Here is a 21,751-nt window from a genome sequence, read left to right on the forward strand (position 1 = left end):
ACAACAGACCAAAGACAGCAGCCCGCATGGAGGCTGCAGGGCTGTGTGAAGCCATCACGGGTCCCCTGGGGGTCACGGTCACCTGTCCCTGAGGAGGACTTGTCTTCCTCCCCATACGAATCGTTTCTGCAACCCCCCCCCCAGGACACCTCACACCATCACACACACACATCACTCACATCATGTATCTTCCATACAGCACACATGTCACTCACATACCTCATTGTCACATACACACCACTCACAGCACACACACAGACCACCTAGCATGCATACAGCACACACATCACATATCACACGCTAACACACATGACACACACATCATATATCACATCCATACATCACACACGTACCACACAGCACACACACATCGTGCACATTATATATCATATACATGCATCACACACACGCACACACACACACACACACAGGTGGAATCCATCTGCCCTGATGGGGAGAACCTAGGACCGCCCTTGAAGGGGAAGTGGAGCAGGAAGTGTCCGGTCCCTAACCCTGGCCGGCACGTGTAAGAGGAGCTTGATTGTGACCAACGCGGCAGAGCTCAGGAGCCTGCGTGTGCGACTCTGACGCCGCGAGGCACGGAGGGTGCTGCTGCTCGAGATCTCTGTGTGTTCCTGGTTTTCCCGAGGACAGAAGTCGTCGTCTGACCCGGGAGAGTCCAGTCACGGGTTCTGTGCACCTGCGGAGCTGCACAGCCCTGGGCTACAGCTCCAGGCTGTCCTTTGTTGCAGGTTGCAGGCCTGTGTTTTGTTGGCAGCCACACAAAAGGCGGTGAAATTCATAGCACAGAAGCTGGGCCCTGCCTGCTGCACGTGTCAGCTCATTAGTATTTCAGGTTTGTTTAATTGCATTTACATAGTGCTCAGAGCTGCCACACAAGTTGATTCAGAGTTTCCACTGTGGTGCTGGTGCTAAGGGAACGCCCAAATGCACTCGGAGAGACACAGGTACAGAGACATTGATTACAGTATTTAAGGCAAGGCTGAAAAATTAGGAACCATTGTCAATAGGAGACAACAAATGAAATAAATTATAATCTCTTTATAAAATGGAAAATAGGGGCAGACATTGTGGCTGAGCAGGTAAAGCCACCACCTGCACCACCAACATCTCATATAAGCACCAGTTCAAATCCCAGCTCCTCCAGTTCCAATGCATCTCCCTGCTGATGCACCTGGGAAAGCAGCTGAGGATGGCCCGAGTGCTTGGGTCCTGCACCCATGTTGCAGACCTGGAGGAAGTTCCTGGCTCCTGGCTTTGGCCTGGCCCAGCCCTTCCTGTTTCAGCCATTTGGGGAGTGAACCAGTGGATAGAAGACCTCTCTCTCTTTGTCTCTGCCTCTTCCTCTCTGTAACTCTGACTTTCAAATAAACAAAAAACAACAACAAATAAAAAGCAGAGCCCTGTCATCCTGAAACTATGCAGAAGAGTTGACCAGTTGGCAGGCCCGCCCTGTGTAAGTCCCCAATGCCCTGAGCGGGACGGACCCCTCCTGACAGCAGGAGTCTCTGTTTCCTGATAATTATTTCCACTTGCTTTGCTCACACCACGCCTTCTGTCTGCATCGTAATTCTTCATCAGCCTGAGGCAAAGACTGACCCGAACTCCTGTAACACTGCTTATAGAAGAGAGAGTGATTCTGTGTGCATGAATGTTTCTTTTGTTATAAGTGGTTTTTTTTTTTTATTTGAAAGGTAGTGGGAGAGAGAGAGGTGTCTTCCATCCACTGGTTCACTCCCCAGATGACCCCAACAGCTGGAGATGAGCCAAGGTGAATCCAGAAACCAAGAAACTCCATCCTGGTCTCCCACGGGAGGGAGAGTCCACACTCTGGGACCGTCATCCGCTGCTTTCCCGGGCAAATCAGCAGGAAGCTGGATCAGAAGTGGAGCATCTGCTATGGAAGCCAGAATTGCAGACAGGACTGATCCACTGCAGCCAGTGCAGGGGGGACAGGACTGATCCACTGCAGCCAGTGCAGGGGGGGACAGGACTGATCCACTGCAGCCAGTGCAGGGGGGACAGGACTGATCCACTGCAGCCAGTGCAGGGGGGACAGGACTGATCCACTGCAGCCAGTGCAGGGGGGACAGGACTGATCCACTGCAGCCAGTGCAGGGGGGCAGGACTGATCCACTGCAGCCAGTGCAGGGGGGACTGGACTGATCCACTGCAGCCAGCACAGAGGGGACGGGACTGATTCACTGCAGCCAGCGCAGGGGTGGACGCGACTGATCCACTGCAGCCAGCACAGGGGGGACGGGACTGATCCACTGCAGCCAGCACAGAGCAGAAGGGACTGATTCACTGCAGCCAGCACAGGGGGGGACAGGACTGATCCACTGCAGCCAGGGCAGGGGGGGGATGGGACTGATCCACTGAGGCAGCGCAGGGGGGGACAGGACTGATCCACTGCAGCCAGCACAGGGGGGTTGGGACTGATCCACTGCAACCAGCGCAGGGGGGGTGGGACTGATCCAATGCAGCCAGCGTGGGGGGGGTGGGACTGATCCACTGCAACCAGCGCAGGGGGGGACGGGACTGATCCACTGCAGCCAGCGCAGGGAGGACGGGACTAATCCACTGCCGCCAGCGCCAGCCCTGCCCGGCTACCTTCTACGTGTGTAACTATATCGAGTTTTTGGAAAAATGCAAACACTATGTGGTACCCACAGTTACCTGCGGGGGCAGGAGGGGGACGGAGCGGAAGTGAGGGGAAGATGACCCTCACTCGCTGTGTGACTCTAGGGCTCAGAAGACAGAACGGAGCCGGCGCCGTGGCTCAATAGGCTAATCCTCCACCTTGCGGCGCCGGCACACCGGGTTCTAGTCCCGGTTGGGGCGCCGGATTCTGTCCCGGTTGCCCCTCTTCCAGGCCAGCTCTCTGCTATGGCCAGGGAGTGCAGTGGAGGATGGCCCAGGTGCTTGGGCCCTGCACCCCATGGGAGACCAGGAAAAGCACCTGGCTCCTGGCTCCTGCCAGGATCAGCGCGGTGCGCCGGCTGCAGCGGCGGCCATTGGAGGGTGAACCAACGGCAAAGGAAGACCTTTCTCTCTCTGTCTCTCTCTCTCACTGTCCACTCTGCCTGTCAAAAAAAAAAAAAAAAAAAAAAAAGAAGACAGAACGTTTTCCAGTTAAGTTATTGCGTGCATTACCTGTAATATGGGAGCGGCCCTGAAGGCTGAGAAGAGGAAAAACCAGTGCGGGACGGAGGAGTGGGGGGTGGGGGAGACGGAGCAGGGAGCTCAGGGCAGGAAGCCGGGTGGAGGGACATCGATCGGGGGAAGGGCAGAGATTCTGCCCCCAGCGTGGGCAGTGCCCGCCTCGGGTGGGCCCTGGACCGAAGTTCTGCGATCCCTGCTGTCTGGGGACAGAGGTGATGTGAGGGTTCCCGCGACTCTGTGCAGTGCTGGCTGGACGTCTCCCTGCATGCTGCCCACATTGGATCCTGAGCCTGGACTCAGCAGCGCCCCTACAGGACAATCCTGAACACAGGACAGCCGCGCCCTTCTGGCCCCAAGCCCCTCATCCCAGCCCTAGCAGGGAGTAGCTGGACAGATGAGAGACACAGCCCCAGGGCTCAAAGCGGAGGCGCCAGGCCTCGGAGGTCCTGACGCTGAGGAGGGGCCACCAGTGCCTGAGATCCCTGTTCCTCTGCCCGTGGAAAAGCACCGGATTGCCTCAGCCTGGGTTCCCAGCAACAGTGTCTGCCCGAGGGTATTGACAATAATTCTCCGTGGGAGGAAGGGGTGGGTGGAGTATCTTAGAAGTGGCAGGGGACACCTGGAGGTGCAGCACGCCCTGACCAAGTTTGGAAGCCCTCCAGTTCTCTTCTTGAATATTGTTATTATCCTTAAAGATTTCTTCATTAGTTTATTTCAAGTGGGGAGAGTAAGATATATAGAGAGATCTTTCATCACTAATCACCTGCAGATAGCTATCATGCCCAGGGCTTGGCCAGGCTGAAGCCAGGAGCCAGGAGCTCCATCCTGGCCTCCCAGAAGGGTGCAGGGCCCCATCCTCTGCTGCTTTCCCAGTGCAGTAGCAGGGACCTGGCTATAGGTGGAGCAGCTTGGGCTGAAGCCAGCACTCATTAAGGGTGCTGGCGAGGCAGGGAGCAGCTTAGCCAATGTCCCCGCGGCCCAAGGCTGCTGCTCTGGTTCTCCTTGGTCAGGGAAGGGCGGTGTCCTGAGAGCAGGTCTGACATGCCAGCTGTCTGCCGTGCCGCAACCCGAGGCCCAGCGCTGCATGGCGGAGCCCGGGGCGGAGGGCAGGGGTGGCAGGGAGGTTCCTGGCTGCTGGAGTCGACGCTGGGGCAGAGGAGCTACAGGGCCGTCAGGTGCAGGGAAGCTGGGCTGAACGGGGAGGGGCAGTGATGTGAGCTGGGCAGAGGCGGGACCTGGGGTTGGGGTCCCCTTAGCCAAGGCACAGCTTCCGTGAGCAGCACCGGGGCACCAGGGGAGAGGGTGAGGCCCCAAATCAGGGCTCTCGTTCATCTCTGGGGTCTCTGACCTCTGCCGGCGGCGTCTCCCGCAGCACTCACAGGCCCATCTGTGGGCCCTCTGCCCTCACCCTTTCCCGCCCAGTCCTCCCGTGTCTCGGCGCTGCAGGGAGTTCTCTGGGTTCAGGAAGTCCCCTTTGCTCAGGGGGCGCCTCCTGTGATGGCTGACGGAGCACGCAGCTGCCGTCACGGGGCCTACGGGGGGACTGGCGATTTCATAAACGGCCGGGCTCCTGCAGCTCAGGGCGCAGTGGGCTGGGCTTGGCGTTACTGTGGAGGACGAGTTTCCACGCTGTCCCTTGTCACATGCTTTTCTGAGTCCTTGAGATGAACGTTTTGTTGCAAACGGGAAGAAAGGACACTGAGGTACCCTGTCCCCAGCGCTGAATGTCTCCCCACTCGACCTCTTATTCCCTGACTCCCCGGCGGTGGAGTGAAGCCGTCTACCCCGATCTGGCTCCCTTCTGTTGGGTCGATCGCTGTGTATTAGGTCCTTCCTGGCCGTGGTCATCAAATTAAGTTCGGGTCCCCTCTGCCGCCCCCCCGTCCTGACCACTGGTGCTGCCGCCCGAGCCCCGAGGCCCTGGTCTGGATGCAGAGTGCGTGGCTGCAGACAAGACAGACAGGACTGTACCTGGGACAGGAGCCGTGAAGGGGTAGGGGCCGAGTCATTCCTCAAATATCTTTCATTATTAAGTGGCGACACCCCGACAGAGAGAGCTCCCATTCGTACCAACTCCCCGAATGCTGCGACCACCAGGGCCAGGCCAGGCCACAGCCGGGAGCCCAGCCCTCCAGCCGGGTCTCCCGCGTGGGCGGCAGGGACCCAACTACTAAAGCCATCGCCGCTGCCTTCTGGGGTCTACGTTAGCCGGAAGCTGGAGTCAGGAGCCAGGGCTGGACTCCAACGCAGCTGTGGCAGCTTAGTCTGCGGGTGCTGTGACCATGTCCCCACCGCCAGGCCGCATGCGGGCTCCTGAGGTATCCCTTCTGCAAGTGCTCCCCGGAGAGCGGAGCTGACGCTGGGACCAGGGATGAGCGCAGGGGAGGGACTGCTCTGAGGACGAGCCTGCAGATTCTTCTGTATTTACTTAGAGGTAGAAACAGTGAGAGGGAGAGAGGGAGAGGGAGAGAGGAAGAGGGAGAAGGAGAGGAAGAGGGAGAGGGCCCAGCTCCCCAGCCTGGACGCAGACGCCTTGGATGGACATGAAGGACAAGGAAGGCCTTGTGCAGGAACTCCACGGTGAGCCGGCGGCAGAGCTGAGGGGTCTGCACGTGGCACTTGCCCGTCCGCTGCAAGTGGACGGCACATGGATAGGGCACCGCTGGTCCTGCAGAGTATCAGTGAACATGGAGCACTGCTCCTTGATGCTGTGGTCAAGTTTATGGTCGGGCTTGTCTTTCCGACGCTCCACGGTTTCCACTCTCTTCCTGTAGGGCTCCCAAACCCTTGTCTCTTGGGCTCTGGGCTCCGGGAGGAGGAACTTGATGTCTTTGATGAGATAGACAGTGTCTGGAGCCCTTGTTCCCCATCGTCCTGTGCTTGGGCTCCTGCGAGTAAATGCCCTCCCGGATGCACAGTGCCCGGATCACCAGACTCCGCTGCAGCTTCTTCCCGGCTTTGCTCCAGGTGATGCAGTTGGCGGCAGAGCCTCGTTCACTCTGCTGCTTCCCCAGGCCTCCCATGGCTCCACGTTGAGGCGCCCGCGATCAGACAGACCGGACAGCCTGGGCCACACGGGCTCTGTGCTCAGGGATGACTGCTCAGCCTGGCCGCTCCGTGTCCGCAGGCTCCGTGGATTTCCTGCACACAGTCCAGGAAGGCACAGAGGAAGTCCAGGAACCACCTTTGCGTTTTCCTCCGCCCATGTGACCTACCTGCCCACCCCCCTGGGGGGGTGCGTCTCCATCCATGGTCAGGAGCTCCCTGGTGCAGGCGCAGGGCTCCGAGGAGTCATCGGGCGAATGCATCTGGGACCGTGGCTCTCGCAGGCCTGATTTCCCAGCAGCTGCTCTGTCAGTGGGGGACGTCCGGCGACCAGGGGACTCCTGTTAGGGTGCAGGGGAAGCAGAGGCACCGACTTCACACCCGCAGAGGAGGGAGCAGGCGGCTCTGTACGCAGCCATCAGACCCTGCAGGTGGAGTCTCCTCCTCTGACCCGGGACAGGAGAGTCCCTGCCGACGGCGATGCCCCCTAAGGCCTCTGCCCCAGTGCTGTGTCAGCCTCCCTGGGGAGCCCCGGAACACAGAGGGGCGGCCTCTGAGAACCCCACAGGCGTTGCATTCACACGGACGGAGTGATGCTGACAGGTAGACAGCAATGACAAACCGGGGGAGCAATTCTCTGGTCAAAGACCCTTAGAGCAACAAGAAAAAGGCACCGTGGACCCCAGGGTCCCCCGTGACTCTGTCCCTGGCGACTCCCTGGTGGAGAGTCTGCAGCCCCGGAGGAGCCCCCAATCCTGCTGCACCTTCGTGGTCTCCCACTCGTGAGTCTGCAGAAGCAGGAGCCCTGCAGGAGTGGACATGGCGGGGGGCTTGAAACTTCTGTAATAAGGCATGTGGGAGCCTGGAAACAGCCAGTGTTTGGGGAGGGCGGGTGCCCTCAGGGGAGGGAGGGCCCAGGCGTCTCTCCCAGCTGGGCGCCCCCTCAGCTGAAGAGTTAAAATTGTATATGTGCAGGTGTAAAAAGTTAAGCTTAAGCTTACAGGTTTAAACCTTCCTGGTACAGCTGTAAAAATAAGACAGAGTGAAGTAACACCTTGACAGTAGGGACTCCATTTTGGAGCACTTGAGACTCCATTCTGGGAAAGCACCCCCCCACCGTGAGACTCTGGTCTGAAACTATGATCTCAAATAGTCGGACAATAACAGTGCACTACATCACCCATGGCAACACACAAAAACCCCCTAGCATGATTGCTCAAGCTTAAAAGTAGAAAGGTTGCACCTGGGTTACCTGGGCTAATATTTTTTTTTTTTGACAGGCAGAGTGGACAGTGAGAGAGAGAGACAGAGAGAAAGGTCTTCCTTTGCCGTTGGTTCACCCTCCAATGGCCGCCATGGCCAGCGCGCTGCGGCCGGCGCACCACGCTGATCCGATGGCAGGAGCCAGGAGCCAGGTGCTTTTCCTGGTCTCCCATGGGGTGCAGGGCCCAAGCCCCTGGGCCACCCTCCACTGCACTCCCGGGCCATCCTCCACTGCACTCCCTGGCCACAGCAGAGGGCTGGCCTGGAAGAGGGGCAACCGGGACAGAATCCGGCGCCCCGACCGGGACTAGAACCTGGTGTGCCAGCGCCGCTAGGCGGAGGATTAGCCTAGTGAGCCGCGGCGCCGGCCTCGGCTAATAATTAAGATGTGATTTGTCTGTGTCTTACATTAATGTCAAGTCCTAATTGCTAATTGTAATATTGTAACTGGTATTGTCAAGATTATGATAAATGTTAATTTCACTTAGGTTTTAGGTTATGTTGACCCCAGTAACCATATACTCTCTTTTGATTTTATGTACTCTCTTTTGATTTTAGCAACTGTGTATAGCAACCGTGCATAGCAACCATGTATTCCCCCCTTCCCGGTTTTGCGGTTTTTGCCTTTATAAATCCTAACCTTTGGTTATTCGGGGCTGCTCTGTTCATGTATGATCGGACAGCCCCAGCATGCTGGATAATCAATAAATCTTTAACCCTTTGCTGGTAACATGAGAGAAAAGTCTCTTGGAGTCGTTCCTCGGGCGGTGGGCTTTTTCAGACTCTAACACAGCTGTGCCCAGAAAAGGCTCTCAGGGCGGAGGGCGTGAGAAGGCGGCTGCCTCCTGGGCCAGATTCAGGAGCTGTTACTCAATGACTGCTGTCAGTGCTGTCCCCACCCTCCCAGGCCCTGCTGCCTGTGTTGCCGCCTGATTCACAGGTCCCTGGGCTCCTATATAAACCACAGAGCCAGGTCCCACCCCAGAGGTGCAGCTGCTCCGCCACCCACTGCCCTGCAGCCGGCTCAGAAGCATGGTGCCCGGAGTGATGGGAGTGCTCGGTGAGGAGACCCCAGCCCCAGGGAGCCTCAGAGCCCCCAACCCTGCTGGGCTGGAAACCTGACCCTTTTTCACTTGTAGAGAGGTACTTATTTATTTGAAAGTCAGAGTGACTGGGGGAGAAAAGGAGGGAGGGAGGGAGGGAGGGAGGGAGGGAGGAAGAGAGAGAGAGAGAGAGAGAGAGAGAGAGAGAGAGAGAGAGAGAGGTATTGAGCGCTTCCCTCTTCTGGCTCCCTGCCCAGGTGGCTGCAATGGCCGGGCCCTGAGCTCCATCCGGGTCTCCCCCGAGGGTGCAGGGCCCACGCTCTCAGACCGTCTTCTGCTGCTTTCCCACTGCATAGCAGGAGCTGCATCAGACATGGAGCAGCCGGGGCTTGAACCAGGACCCGTGCGTGATGCCGCTGTCTCAGGTGGCAGCTTAACCCCTGCACGGCGCCAGCCTGACTCTCTCTCCCCTAAGCAGTTCTTGTCTCCCTCCTCGTATCACCCCGGTCCTCTCTGATGCTTTGCCACCTCCCTCGCACCTGCAGCCTCAGAACCTTAACTCCTCCCGGAGCCTCCCTGCGTATCCCCCCTGCCCACCCACACCCCAGGACCCTGACCCACTCTGAGTGGCGTCGGTGAGCAGGGAGCTCCGTGCCGTCGCTGGGACCTGGACCAGGTGTCCCAGCGCCGTCCTCATCCCCTCTGCTTCACAGCTGCCGTCTTCCTCTCTGGCCTCCTGGGCTCGCTCTCGGAAGGAGTCCCAGGTGAGAGAGGGTGCATGAGGCGGGAGGAGACAGCATCACGGAGCTGGGGCTGGTCCCAGACACAACCCCGGAGCCCACCCAGCTCTGGCTTTGCAGGGCCTGACGGTCTGTGGCTGTGCCAGCCGGCGCCCAGGTGCGGGGACCAGGTCTACAACCCCCTGGAGCAGTGCTGTGACGACGACACCATCCTGCCCCTGAACCGGACCCGCCTCTGTGGCCCCCACTGCCGCTACTGGCCCTGCTTTGAGCTGTGCTGTCCTGAGTCAGTCGGTCACCCGAGACTTGTTGTGCGGCTGAGAGTCCTGGGTGTCAGCTCCCAGTGCCACTCATCCCCCATCTCCACGGTCTGTGACAGGTAAGGGGGTGGCCCCTGGCCGTGGCATTGGGCTGAGGCAGGGAGGGTGGAGGGGGGTTGGTAGTCCATATGCTGACATCTCTGCTTCTGTAGAATTGTGGTCCTGCAGTCGGATTTCGTGTGGTTGTTCTTCTCCTGATCTATGATTCATAATCTCTTGGTTTTTCCTACATGGAAGAATGCTTTCCCAGAAAATCAACTTCCACTAAGGCAACCCAAAAAGAGGGGCAGGGGTGGAAGCAATGCCGGCGCTATGGTATAGTTGGCTATGCCTCCACCTATGGTGCCAGCATTCCATAGGGATGCTGGTTCGTGTCCTGGCTGCTCTACTTCTGATCCAGTTCTCTGCTGATGGCCTGGGAAAGCAGTGGATGATGGCCCAAGTGCTTGGGTGCCTGCACCCGCGTGGGAGACCTGGAAGAAGCTTCCAGCTCCGGCCGTTGCAGCCATTTGGGAAGTGAACCAGTGGATGGAAGACCTCTTTCTCTGTCTCTCTGTCTTTCTGTCTATAACTCCGCCTCGCAAATAAATAAATAAATTTTGAGAGAGAGAGAGAGAGAGAGAGAGAGAGAGAGAGAACCGGAGTGGATTTCAAATGGTAACTGGTAACTAATTATTCTGATTGCTAGATTTCCCAACAACCTCTTGCCCGCCTCCAGCCCAAGAAGGGGGTCACCCACCCAGCCTCGGTCAGTCCCTTAAGAATCCCCATGGAATTCTTTTTTTCTTTTAAAGCTTTTATTTAATGAATGCACTTTTCATAGGTACAGCTTTAGGAATGTACGCCAGCCATGAAGACCCATGGTTGTGCCCCTGCTCAGCAGCCAACCTCCACAGAGCCTGGTATCATGGTAGCTTCTGTGCACACCGAGTGCCCCTCTGGGCCTGGGCCAGTGGTCCTTCAACTGCTCTGGGCTGAGAATCATGGTGAGGAGTTAGACGGGCTGACGGGCAGTTAGGTCAATCGGAAAACAGTTCAGTCCACTAACTGCACTGAGTTTTATGAAGGCTACACTGGATTGCAATCCCTGTCTTCTGATTAGTGTTAGACCCTCGGAGTGAGGATGCTAACACGTTGAGAGGCACACCCCAGAGACTCAGACTCCAGACCAGCTGATGCAAAAGCAAGAGGACTTATTCGGCGTCTGCGCAGACGGGCCTTCTGAACTCGGGAGTCCGGAGAGCACCCCCAGTACAAGCCACACGGTTTATATACCCGCAGCGACCAATCAAAAGCACTATAGTGTCCATGCACACAGCAGTCCAATCCGTGAGCTGATCATGTGAAAGGCATGCGTCTTCTATCCAATCAGCTACGGGATCACACGGGAGGCATGCACCTCATCGCCACTTTGTTGTTTACTTCTTTAGTAGTTCCTTTCCCTGCCAGCACCATCTTGTTCACCCTGAGGGGGACGACATCTCGCTCCCTTTGTTCCCCTTGTGGGAGAGCGGCGTCCCGCTTCCCACACCGTTATTTGAGTATTAGGAGGTATACAAACTGGGTTAGGTCTTAGCACAGCCAGGCACAAGTGTCACAGCTAGCTAAGCATAGGGTCCCTTATTTTATAGCTGCACCTAATTTTAGCTTTGGGGAAAATGTTTAGGGCTGTAATTTTAAACTTTAATTTTTATTTGGGGCAAAGGTGACTTCTTGTTTTTAATGGTATTGGCTTAAGTCACTCCATCTTGGTTTGATTTTTAAGGTTCTTCAATTAGCTATTATTCTGCTCCTCCTCTGATTGGTTAAATCTGGGTCTGGTTTTCAGAAAGACACCAGAGGGGGCCACTTTGTGTATAAAAGAGCCAGCGCCCTGGGAGCCTCCCTCCTGGCTGCTGTGACAGGAGGCTCCTCACTTGCAATAGACCGACTTTGCTCACTCTGCTCTCCTTGTCTGCTCTGGAATTCCTCTCCAGCCGTGAGATGGGAACTGAGAGGGGACTTGTCTTCACTCTCCCGTGACAGCTTGGTGCCATGGCCAGGATTCAACTCAGGTCTGACTCTGAGCAGCATCAGATCGCCTGGGCAGACGGCTGAGCAAGCAGACTGCTCCCGCCTCTGTTTTTCAGAGAGCCTCTCTCACCCATTGCTTCTCTCTCTCCCTCTCCCCTCTCCCCTCCGCCTTCAACCCTTCTCCCTGTTGCTGTGGATTCGTTCTGAGAGGAGGAGTGTGGTGGGGCAAGAGGCACGGAGCCACCACACAGACCCCAGGAGTTGGCTGAAAGTGGGCCAGAAGCGAGCAGCCCGCAGACTCCTTTATTTCAGTTGGTGCAGCAGGTTATATAGCCAAGGCAGCCAATCTGGTCAAGGGGCGGTCTATACCCTAACCAATCACAGCCTGTTGCCAGGCAGGCTCTGTTGCCAGGTGGTTTCTCAGTGGATTTCTGAAGCCACTCCTGAGTAACTGATGCTTGCTTGCTAGTGGCTATCTTGGCATGGCCTTCTCATTCCACCCCTTCTCCCCATCTCTCCTTCTTTCCCCTCTCCCACTCTCTCCCCTCTCTGTCTCTCTCTCACCAGGTCCCTGTCAGTTAAGAGTGGTCACCATAGCTGCCAGCCTTAAGACTCAGGGCGCGGGCTTGCTGACCTGGGCTGGACCAGTCCCCCAGAGCTGAGACTCTGTCCTATCTCTTTCCTTGCAGGACCAGCCCTTTGCGAGGGACCGGGAGAAGGCCTTGAGATGACTGACGGATCCTGGCCATGGAGCATCCTAGTGCTTCCTGATGTCTCTTGGCTGGACACCAGACTCGCACAGTCTGGAAGGGTGTGAAGAGTTAAAATTGTATATGTGCGGGTGTAAAAAGTTAAGTTTAAGTTTATAGGTTTAAACCTTCCTGGTATAGCTGTGAAAATAAGACAGAGTGAAGTAGCACCTAGACAGTAGGGACTCCATTTTGGAGCACTTGAGACTGCATTCTGGAAAAGCACACCCCCCACCGTGAGACTCTGGTCTGAAACTGTGATCTCAAATAGTCGGACAATAGCAGTGCACTACATCACCCTTGGCAACGCAAAAGACCCCCTAGCATGATTGCTCAAGTTTAAAAGTAGAAAGGGTGCACCTGGGTTACCTGGGCTAATAATAAAGATGTGATTTGTCTGTGTCTTACATTAATGTCAAGTCCTAATTGCTAATTGTAATATTGTAACTGGTATTGTCAAGATTATGATCAATATTAATTTCACTTAGGTTTTAGGTTATGTTGACCCCAGTAACCATATACTCTCTTTTGATTTTATGTACTCTCTTTTGATTTTAGCAACTGTGTATAACAACCGTGCATAGCAACCATGTATTCCCCCCTTCCCGGTTTTGCGGTTTTTGCCTTTATAAACCCTAACCTTTGGTTATTCGGGGCTGCTCTGTTTTTTGTTGATCAGGCAGCCCCAGCATGCTGGATAATCAATAAAACTTCCCTGTGTTGTTTGCATAAGAGACGTGTCTCTTGGTGACGTTTTTCGGGCGGTCGACTCTAACACTTTGTGCTGCAGGTCTCCTCCCTCCTCTGCAGGCCCCTCCCTCTTCTGGGTCCACCTCCCTCAGCATTCCTGTGCAGTCTATACCTCAGAGGTAGCTCACTGGGGAGGATTTGTATCCCCCACCACTGTGCCCCTTTATTCCTTCAGTGCTCAGTCACCAGCCTGAGGGGCGGCCAGGACTGGTGCCCTCCCTCCAAACTCTTGCTTGAAACACCCGATTTATGGTTCTTATCATGGGGGCACATTTTCAAATTCAGGCCCACAGGACATGGTCAAGGTTAGGCGGTGCACACAGGACATGGTCAAGGTGAGGCAGTGCAAGGCAACTGTTTCTTTCCTTGCAGGGGCGCAAAGCAGCAACAGTATCATTCGCTCCAGGCAGCAGTCCCGGTTCTAGCAGGCTCTCCCTGCAGCTGTTCTGGTGACTACAGATGCAGGTTACAGGTGTGGAAGGCAGAGCAAAGGCGGGTGATCCGCGCTCGGCCCACTGGAACCCTCCTCCCTACCCCGTGGGCTTCTGGACACCGTAGGCAGCAGGTGTCCTGATTACAAACTCGAGGGTGGAGACATTTTCCCATTTCTTAAAAAATATTTATTTGTTAATTTGAAAGGCAGAGTTACAGAGAGGCAGAGGCAGAGAGAGAGAGGGAGGGAGGGAGGGAGGGAGGGAGAGAGAGGGAGGGAGGGAGGGAGAGAGGGAGGGAGGGAGGGAGAGGGAAGGAGAGGTCTTGTGTCCGCTCCTTCACTCCCCAGGTGACCGCAAGGGCCGGAGCTGCACCAATCAGAGGCCAGCAGCAAGGAGCTTCTTCCAGGTCTCCCACGCAGGTGCAGGGGCCCAAGGACTTGGGCGTCTTCTCCTACACGCAGCAAGCAGGCCCCCATTTCTCTGCCCTGCCAACACAGCCGCACCCTGCCCAGCCTGCTGGACACTCCCCTGTCTGAAGAGCCCAGCCAGCAGCCTGTCTCTGCCCCGAGCTCAGCAGCTGGGCTCCGCAGTCCAGCGTCAGCCTCAGCCCGAACCCCTCCCAGCTCCCACTGTGATCTCGCGGGACCTTCAGAACGAGCCCAGGCTCTCCCTCTATCTCAGCAGCCCAGCTTCAGCTCAGACCCCCAAGCCCCTTCCCAGTGCTTTGCACTGTTTAAATCGCTGGTCTGTAGGGAAGGGGCTCTCTCTGCTGTGCGTTCACTGGCAATTCCGCCGCCGTGCGTGCGTTCACCCAGGCTTCAGTCTTCTGCATAAACCTGCTCTGGCTGTGGCTTCACACCCAGTCTCTCTGTCCTGACAGCTGTCCCCAGGCTATGGCTGGCTGGGGCAGGCCTGGCCCAGGGCTGGGCCTGGGCACACATCCAGGTGTCGTGGAAGGATCTGGATTCCCCACCAGTCTCCTTCCCCTCTCCTCCTCATCTGAGACAAAGTGGATCCTGGTGGGGCCCCGTCCTTGGCGACTTCCTCCCCGAAAGGAGCTGCTGTGGGCACTGGCACATGGAGGAGGGTTGGGGGAGGAGGAGGGCCTGAGCAGGGCTGGCTGCAACCCTGAACTGGGAGGGGAGGTTGTCTCTCGTATTTAATTACTGTAGCAACTCTTGGCTCACCCAGGACTGGGCGTTGGTGTCTTGCCAGGGCTACTTAAGGCCAGAGCTGAGGTGTGGAGACCGTGACTCCTGTACGGAGCCCTGAGTCTCCCTGACCGTGACCCAGAGCAGCTGGGGGGGGGGGGACACAGCACCCTGGGCCCCCTGGGGCTGGCAGCTCAGCACAGACCTGTCGCTCCCCCTCTTCGTGGAGGAACGACACAGGACCCTGCGCTGTTCTTTCGTCTGCTCGGCCCTCCCCGGGTTTGCCGCTGGTTCTTCCCGGGTTGGCTACTATCCCTTCCACCTCCGTGGAAGGGCAGTTCCCCCTGGCCGCATTCCCCACTTCCGCAGGGGAGCGGCACACCGCCGGCCGGCTTTCTTCGGGGGCTGCACGGGTTCCCTTAGATGTTCCCCATAGATGTTCCCGGTGCATGCCGTCTCTCTCCTCCTTTATAGTCCTCCTCCGCCAATCCCAACTCGGCTGAGTACGCTGCTCTCCAATCAGGAGCAAGTCCTACAGTTAATTGGTTGAACTGGAGGCAGCTGTGCGGAAGCTGTTTACTTCTCTCCCAGCGCCATATTGTGGGAGAGCAGATGCATAGAATAAGTCCTAATTCGAGTAACAGTCTAGTCCGGATTGCTCCCCACAGATCCCCCTTTCTTTTTATTTTTTAGCGTTGATACGCGCCTGTCTTCGGTGTCCCGCAGCACACACTCTGCTGTACTTGCTAGAGTTGCCACAGGCTCTTACAAGTCCTATCAGGCAAACCGAATCCGGGTCCTCTCTTCGCCATTGTGAGGAGGTTTTTAGGCGCTGATGCGTGCCTGTGTTCGGTGCCCTGCAGCGCATGCTCTGCTCTGCCCGCAGGGGACTTACAAGACCTATCAGGCAAACCGAATCCAAGCCTTCTCATTGCCTTATTGTGGGGGAGACTTATTAGTGTTGGTTCGTGCCTATCTTCGGTGACCTGCAGCTCATACTCTGGTCGAGCTTTGCTGGCGCTTACCGCCTTAAATCAGGCAGACCGAATCCAAGCTTAATATTGTTGTATTGTGGGGAAGCCTTACTGATGTTAATTCGTGCCTGTCTTCGGTGACCTGCGGCGCATAAGCTGCTAGCTGCCCGCATGTGCTCATCGCCTCACTTGATTAGGCAGACCGAATCCAAGCCTTCTAATTGGCATGTTGAGGGGAGGCCTTATTTTTCTCTATTTCTCTATCTCCGGGCATTCCTACCTCTCCCATTTCACTTCTATCTTCCAGCATTCCCATTTCTCTTTTACTTCACTTCCAAACTTCTGTTTCTCTTATCCCCGCAGCTTCCCGCTCTCATTCCATTTCTAAACTTCTGTTTTCTCTTATCCCCGCGGCTTCCCGGCGCCTCGCCCTGCCGGCAGCTTCACGGCTCCGCGCAGCTTCCCGGCGCCTCGCCCCGCCAGCGGGCTCCGCCCCGAGGCTGCTTCTCCGCGCCTCGCCGGCTCTGAGCCGCTTCAGCCCGCGCCTCATCTGCGCGGCTTCCCGGCTTTGCGCGCGGTCCGCGGTCTCCACGCTTAACCCTTTCGCGTCTGAACCACGGCCTACGCCAGCGTTCCCTATCTATTCACGCCCCGTGCTCTCTCTGCACGCGGCGGCTTCCGCGAGTAACACAGCGTAGCTTGCGTCTCCGCCACTAGGATTCAATCTAAGTTCCCCGGGCTAGCCTGGCGAATTCAACCCAGCGTACGTCTCCGCCCCACGATTTGGCTTCCCGTCCTTTGCTCTCCGGGCTAATCAGACGGATCCCAATCTGGCTTACGTCTCAGCTTCTGGTTTCAACTTTTCGCCCCCTATTCCCGGGCTAACCTGAGAACCCCAAAGTGGCTTTCGTTTCCGCCTCGGCCTGCCCCCCGCGGCTTCAATTTCCCTAACATTTTTCTCTACCCGGTATGTTTCCCCAAGTTTTCCTCCAACAATATTCCTCTCATTTCTCCTGGCTACTCCCCACAGTCCGTATCCGAGTCCAAGCCTCCTCCAGGTTTCACTTTCGCCTTCAATCTCCTAGCTTCCCCGCCATAGTCCGCATCCGAGTCTATGAAAGCTTTCACTTTCGCTTTCAAATCCTGACTTCTTTCCCACAGTCCATATCCAAGTCTATGCCTAGGCTTTCAATAGCTTCTTCCGGCACCTTTCTCGTCCGGCTTTCCCCTAGGCTCTTCGCTAGTCTCTCTCTCCGGTATTTTCCCTTGGCTGTTTGCTAGTCTCTCTCTCCGATATTTTCCCAGTTCTTCCCGTTTCTTCTCTCCTAAGTTTCCTATCCGTCCTAAGTTTCCTATCCGAGTCAGGTTTCCTATCCGAGTCACGGCACCATTATGTCGCTCCCCCTCTTCGTGGAGGAACGACACAGGACCCTGCGCTGTTCTTTCGTCTGCTCGGCCCTCCCCGGGTTTGCCGCTGGTTCTTCCCGGGTTGGCTACTATCCCTTCCACCTCCGTGGAAGGGCAGTTCCCCCTGGCCGCATTCCCCACTTCCGCAGGGGAGCGGCACACCGCCGGCCGGCTTTCTTCGGGGGCTGCACGGGTTCCCTTAGATGTTCCCCATAGATGTTCCCGGTGCATGCCGTCTCTCTCCTCCTTTATAGTCCTCCTCCGCCAATCCCAACTCGGCTGAGTACGCTGCTCTCCAATCAGGAGCAAGTCCTACAGTTAATTGGTTGAACTGGAGGCAGCTGTGCGGAAGCTGTTTACTTCTCTCCCAGCGCCATATTGTGGGAGAGCAGATGCATAGAATAAGTCCTAATTCGAGTAACAGTCTAGTCCGGATTGCTCCCCACACAGACCCTGTTTGCACAGTGACCATCTGAACCTGTGTCTTGGCTCCCTGGGATTGCACTGCACCAAGGGGGCTCCCCACACAGACAGCAGCCTTGCCAACCCGGAACAGCCGTGTCGCCCGTGGGCCTTGAGCCCTGCTTAGGAGGTAGGACTACAGAGAGGCACACCGGGATGTGGAGCGAGTGCTATCCACTTATCAGAGGAGAAAAACCAGCTCAGGGGCCCGCGCTGTGGTGCAGCAGTTAAATCTGTGGCTGCCAGTGGCGGCATCCCATATGGGCACCAATTCCAGTCCCAAGTGCTACACTTCCGGTCCAGCTCTCCGCTATGGCCTGGGAAAGCAGTGGAAGATGGCCCAAGTGCTTGGGCCCCTGCACTCCTGCGGGACACCCGGAAGAAGCTCCCGGCTCCTGGCTTCCTATCATCCCAGCTCTGGCTGTTGCGACCATTTGGGGAATAACCAAAGGGTGGAAGGTTTTCTCTCTCTCCTCTCTGCCTCTGCCTCTCTGTAACTGACTTTAAAAATAAATAAATAGGCCAGTGCCACGGCTCACTAGGCTAATCCTCTGCCTGCGGCGCTGGCACCCCGGGTTCTAGTCATGTTGGGGCACGGGATTCTGTCCCAGTTGCCCCACTTCCAGTCCAGCTCTCTGCTGTGGCCCGGGAGTGCAGTGGAGGATGGCCCAGGTGCTTGGGCCCTGCACCCCATGGGAGACCAGGAGAAGCACCTGGCTCTTGTCTTCGGATCGGTGCAGCGCGGGCCATGGTGGCCATTTGGGGGGTGAACCAACGGCAAAAGAAGACCTTTCTCTCTGTCTCTGTCTCTCTGTCTCTCTCTCTCTCTCTCACTAACTCTGCCTGTCCAAAAAATAATTAATTAATTAATTAATTAATTTAAAAAAAAGAATAAATACCAGTGCGGCATTCCCAAATTTCCTTCTGCCTGCGAAGGGTCAGCGAGGCGTCTGTGTCTCTCCTGAGGTTCCCTGGAGGGGCCGCTCCGCAAAACCAGGGCCGGTCCGGGGTCTAGTCCCCCGCGCCCGCGGGACCCTTGACCGTGCTTCCGTCCCGGGAACCCTTACCTCCTCCGATTCCCCAGGTCCCATCGTCCCGAGTCTCCCGGCGTCCGGGTTGGTGTCGGCGGCCCGGGAAGCAGCTACCCGCGCCGTTGGGGGACTTCTCCCTGAGGTCCGGGCAGAGGCGCCAAGCCGTCCGCCCCGCCGGGGTCACCTCGCTCCGCCCACGCCCCGAAGCGGCGGCTCTCAGGGCCAGCGCGGTCCATTTCCCGGTCAGGGAACCAAATCTTACAGACAGAAGACCGCAGAAGCCGAACGGCGCCGAGGCTTCGGGAGGACAGGCACGGCTTACTCACGCACGCGGGCTGAGGCAAGCCTGATCCTTTGTCTTTCTCTGCTTTTCCACCCTAGCTCTGCAAGGCAGTGACAAGGCTGCTGGGCGGAACGGGGTTCCAAAGGCAGCACTGGCTGGCAGGGATCTGCAGCGTTCGCTCCTGGGCTGCAAGAGGGCGAGGGTGGGGCTCGCAACACCTGCGCAGAGGCGCCTCCTCCCGTGGGTCTCACCCAGCTTTCTCCGGCTGTTCCTGCCGCTGCCGCTGTGCGACCATATAGGCAGGAAGGGATCCTAGCTGGCCAAGCAGGTATTGGCCCCTAAGGCCCTGTGGCAGGTGGCAGGAGCCGCCAGCAAGCATGTGGGGTGCGGGTGGAGCCCAGAGCCTCTGCCCCTCCCAACCTGACTGGGAGTGGCCTCTCGGCTCTCAGCGAGGAGAGCCCGCCCCTCCCTCTCAGAGGGTGTCCTGCATAGCTGACATTCTTTCTGAGATGAGACCCTGGGAGTCCACCAGCCTCCCCTCTGGCCTGCACCTGGGAGTGGCTCCCTGCAGCCAGGAGGAAGCAGCACCTGGGGGGACCAGGAGACAGACGGGGCTGTTTTGCTGCTTGTGTGGAGGGGCGGCAGAGCTCCCCGTGCCCCCCGTCCTGCAGCACAGGTCTCTCAGTTCCACTGGAGGGGTGGGACGTCTCACTGGCGGGTGGGCAGCTGGCCCCAAAGTCCCTGGTGGAGGTTGCAGGGCTGGGAGCTTGGTGTCTGGGAGTGATGTCTGTGAGCGCAGTGGCCTCGGGCCAGGGTCAGCCCTCAGGGCGGGGTGGGATGGAGGGTGACAGATCCCATGATCTGGACTGAGTTTACTCTTATTTCCCATCCTCCGACCCCAGCACCAGACAGTGTCCCCCAACAACCTGGGGACGCAGCAGTGACCAATGCAGCCCCTGGTTCCTGTCCCCAGAGAGCTCCTGTCCCAGGGAGGGAGGCAGGCAGACTCGTCCTCAGATGGTGACAAAGCCAGGGCGGGCACCTCAGGGAGGGAGGATGACCAGGTACCTGCTCTGGGAATGTTCTTCTGGGTTTCTGGCGCCCCCTGCTGCCTGCTGGCTGACACACAGTCCCAAAGAAAAGGACCACGGTATTAGGTTCTGACTTGATGTTAGCTATGAAACAACTCAACTGGTTCTACAACCTCAGTGTCGTGATCCACAGCTGGAGAACACATCCCACTCTGTTACCTTTGTGAAATAAGACAGCATAGACTTTATTTATTTTATTTCATTTATTCATTTTTTAAAGATTTATGTAGTTATTTGAAAGGCAGAGTTACAGAGAGGCAGAGAGAGAGAGAGAGAGAGAGGTCTTCCATCTGCTGATGGCTGCAATGGCCAGAGCCGATCTGAACCAGGAGCCAGGCGCTGCTTCCAGGTCTCCCACGTGGATGCAGGGGCTCAAGGACTTGGGCCAACCTCTCCTGCCTTCACAGGCCACAGCAGAGAGCTGGATCAGAAGTGGAGCAGCCGGGACTCGAACCAGCACCCATATAGGATGCCAGCTCTGCAGGCGGTGGCTTTATCTGTTACACCACAGCGCCGACCCAGACAGCATACACTTTAAATTGGGGTCTGCATTGTGGTGCAGCAGGTTAAGCTGCTGCCTGTGACACTAGCATCCCATAGGAGAGCTGGTTCAAGTCATGGCTGCTCTACTTACGACCCAGCTCCCTGCTAATGTGCCTAGGAAAATAGTGGAAGATGGCCCAAGGGCTTGGACCCTGCCACCCACATGGGAGCCCTAGATAGAGTTCCAGGTTCCTGGCTTTGGCCTGACCCAGCTCTGGCCATTGCAGCTATTTGAGAGTGGATGGAAGATTTCTCTTTCTCTCTCTCTGCCTTTCAAATAGATAAATCATTAAATACGTGTGTATAATTTAAGTCAAGAATGGTTACAAAAGACAAATAAAGGCAATATGTATTGATAAAAAGCATCAATACATTAAAAAGATAAAGGAATTTAAATATATATCTATATTAACCAAACAATGAAACCACAGACTATATGAGGAAGAATACAAAGAACTTAAGGGGTAAGTGGGTAGTGTCCTATCATAAGTGTTGGAGAATTCAATACTTAACTTTCAACAATGGTAGAAGAATCAACAGAGGCTCAGTATAACAGGGATTTGGACAAAAACACAAACTGTCAGACCTAACAGACGTGGTCAGAGCCCCCACTCCGTCAGCGCAGGACACACACTCTCCTCCGACGCACACGGGGCTTCCCTCGGGGCCAGCACCTGCGGGCCACAGAGCGTCTCCGTGGACTCACAAGACTGCAGGCAGCCAGTCGTCTCCCCCGGCCACGCGGAACAACACAGACGCCAGCACACAAGAAAAAGCTGGAAAAGGAGCAATTAGACAGCCGAGGAGCACAAGCAGCTTTCAAAAGAAATTAGAAAATACTCAAGACGATTTAGAGGGGGAAGCACAGCACCAGCAGGTAGGCAGCGAAGGTCCCCCGGAGGGACTTTACAGCCGCAAACGTTACATTGTAAAAGAAAGGGCTCAGATCGCTACCTGCAACTTACACTGTAAGGAACTAGAAGAGAAAGGGCAAGTTAACTCAAAGAAAGGGAAGGGGAAGAAGTAAGAAATATCAGCTCGAGGGTCAGTGGAATGTTCTAGTATGCCCCTGGCCCTTTGCTTGTAGGAGAGCAGGGATCCTCGGAGGTGCACATCGTGGGTAGTGCTCTGCGCTTCCACCAGGGGGCGCCAAACACACGGTTGTCTCAGCTCAATGTTGGAAACCCTGTGTGGTTACTGCTTAAATCCCTTCACCCATTTGGTTAGGTTGTAAAAAGGGTGCTAATGCAATTAATTTAGCCTGGT

At 56.5% G+C, this 21,751-nt stretch overlaps 1 protein-coding gene across 1 annotated transcript; it reads left to right on the forward strand.

Annotated features, from left to right (window-relative positions):
- The first annotated feature begins 8,334 nt into the window (after nt 1–8,334).
- LOC138846695 (insulin growth factor-like family member 4) lies at nt 8,335–17,299 on the forward strand. Its single transcript, XM_070063200.2, has 4 exons — nt 8,335–8,554; nt 9,251–9,301; nt 9,398–9,656; nt 12,300–17,299. Exons 1-4 carry the CDS (start codon nt 8,527–8,529, stop codon nt 12,334–12,336), a joined length of 375 nt encoding a protein of 124 aa, XP_069919301.2. The 5' UTR covers nt 8,335–8,526; the 3' UTR covers nt 12,337–17,299.
- Nucleotides 17,300–21,751: the final 4,452 nt, after the last annotated feature.

This window comes from Oryctolagus cuniculus, chromosome 18 (genome assembly GCF_051225735.1).
Source record: "Oryctolagus cuniculus isolate XC-2025 breed Fujian yellow rabbit chromosome 18, ASM5122573v1, whole genome shotgun sequence".
NCBI classification, from domain to species: Eukaryota; Metazoa; Chordata; class Mammalia; order Lagomorpha; family Leporidae; genus Oryctolagus; species Oryctolagus cuniculus.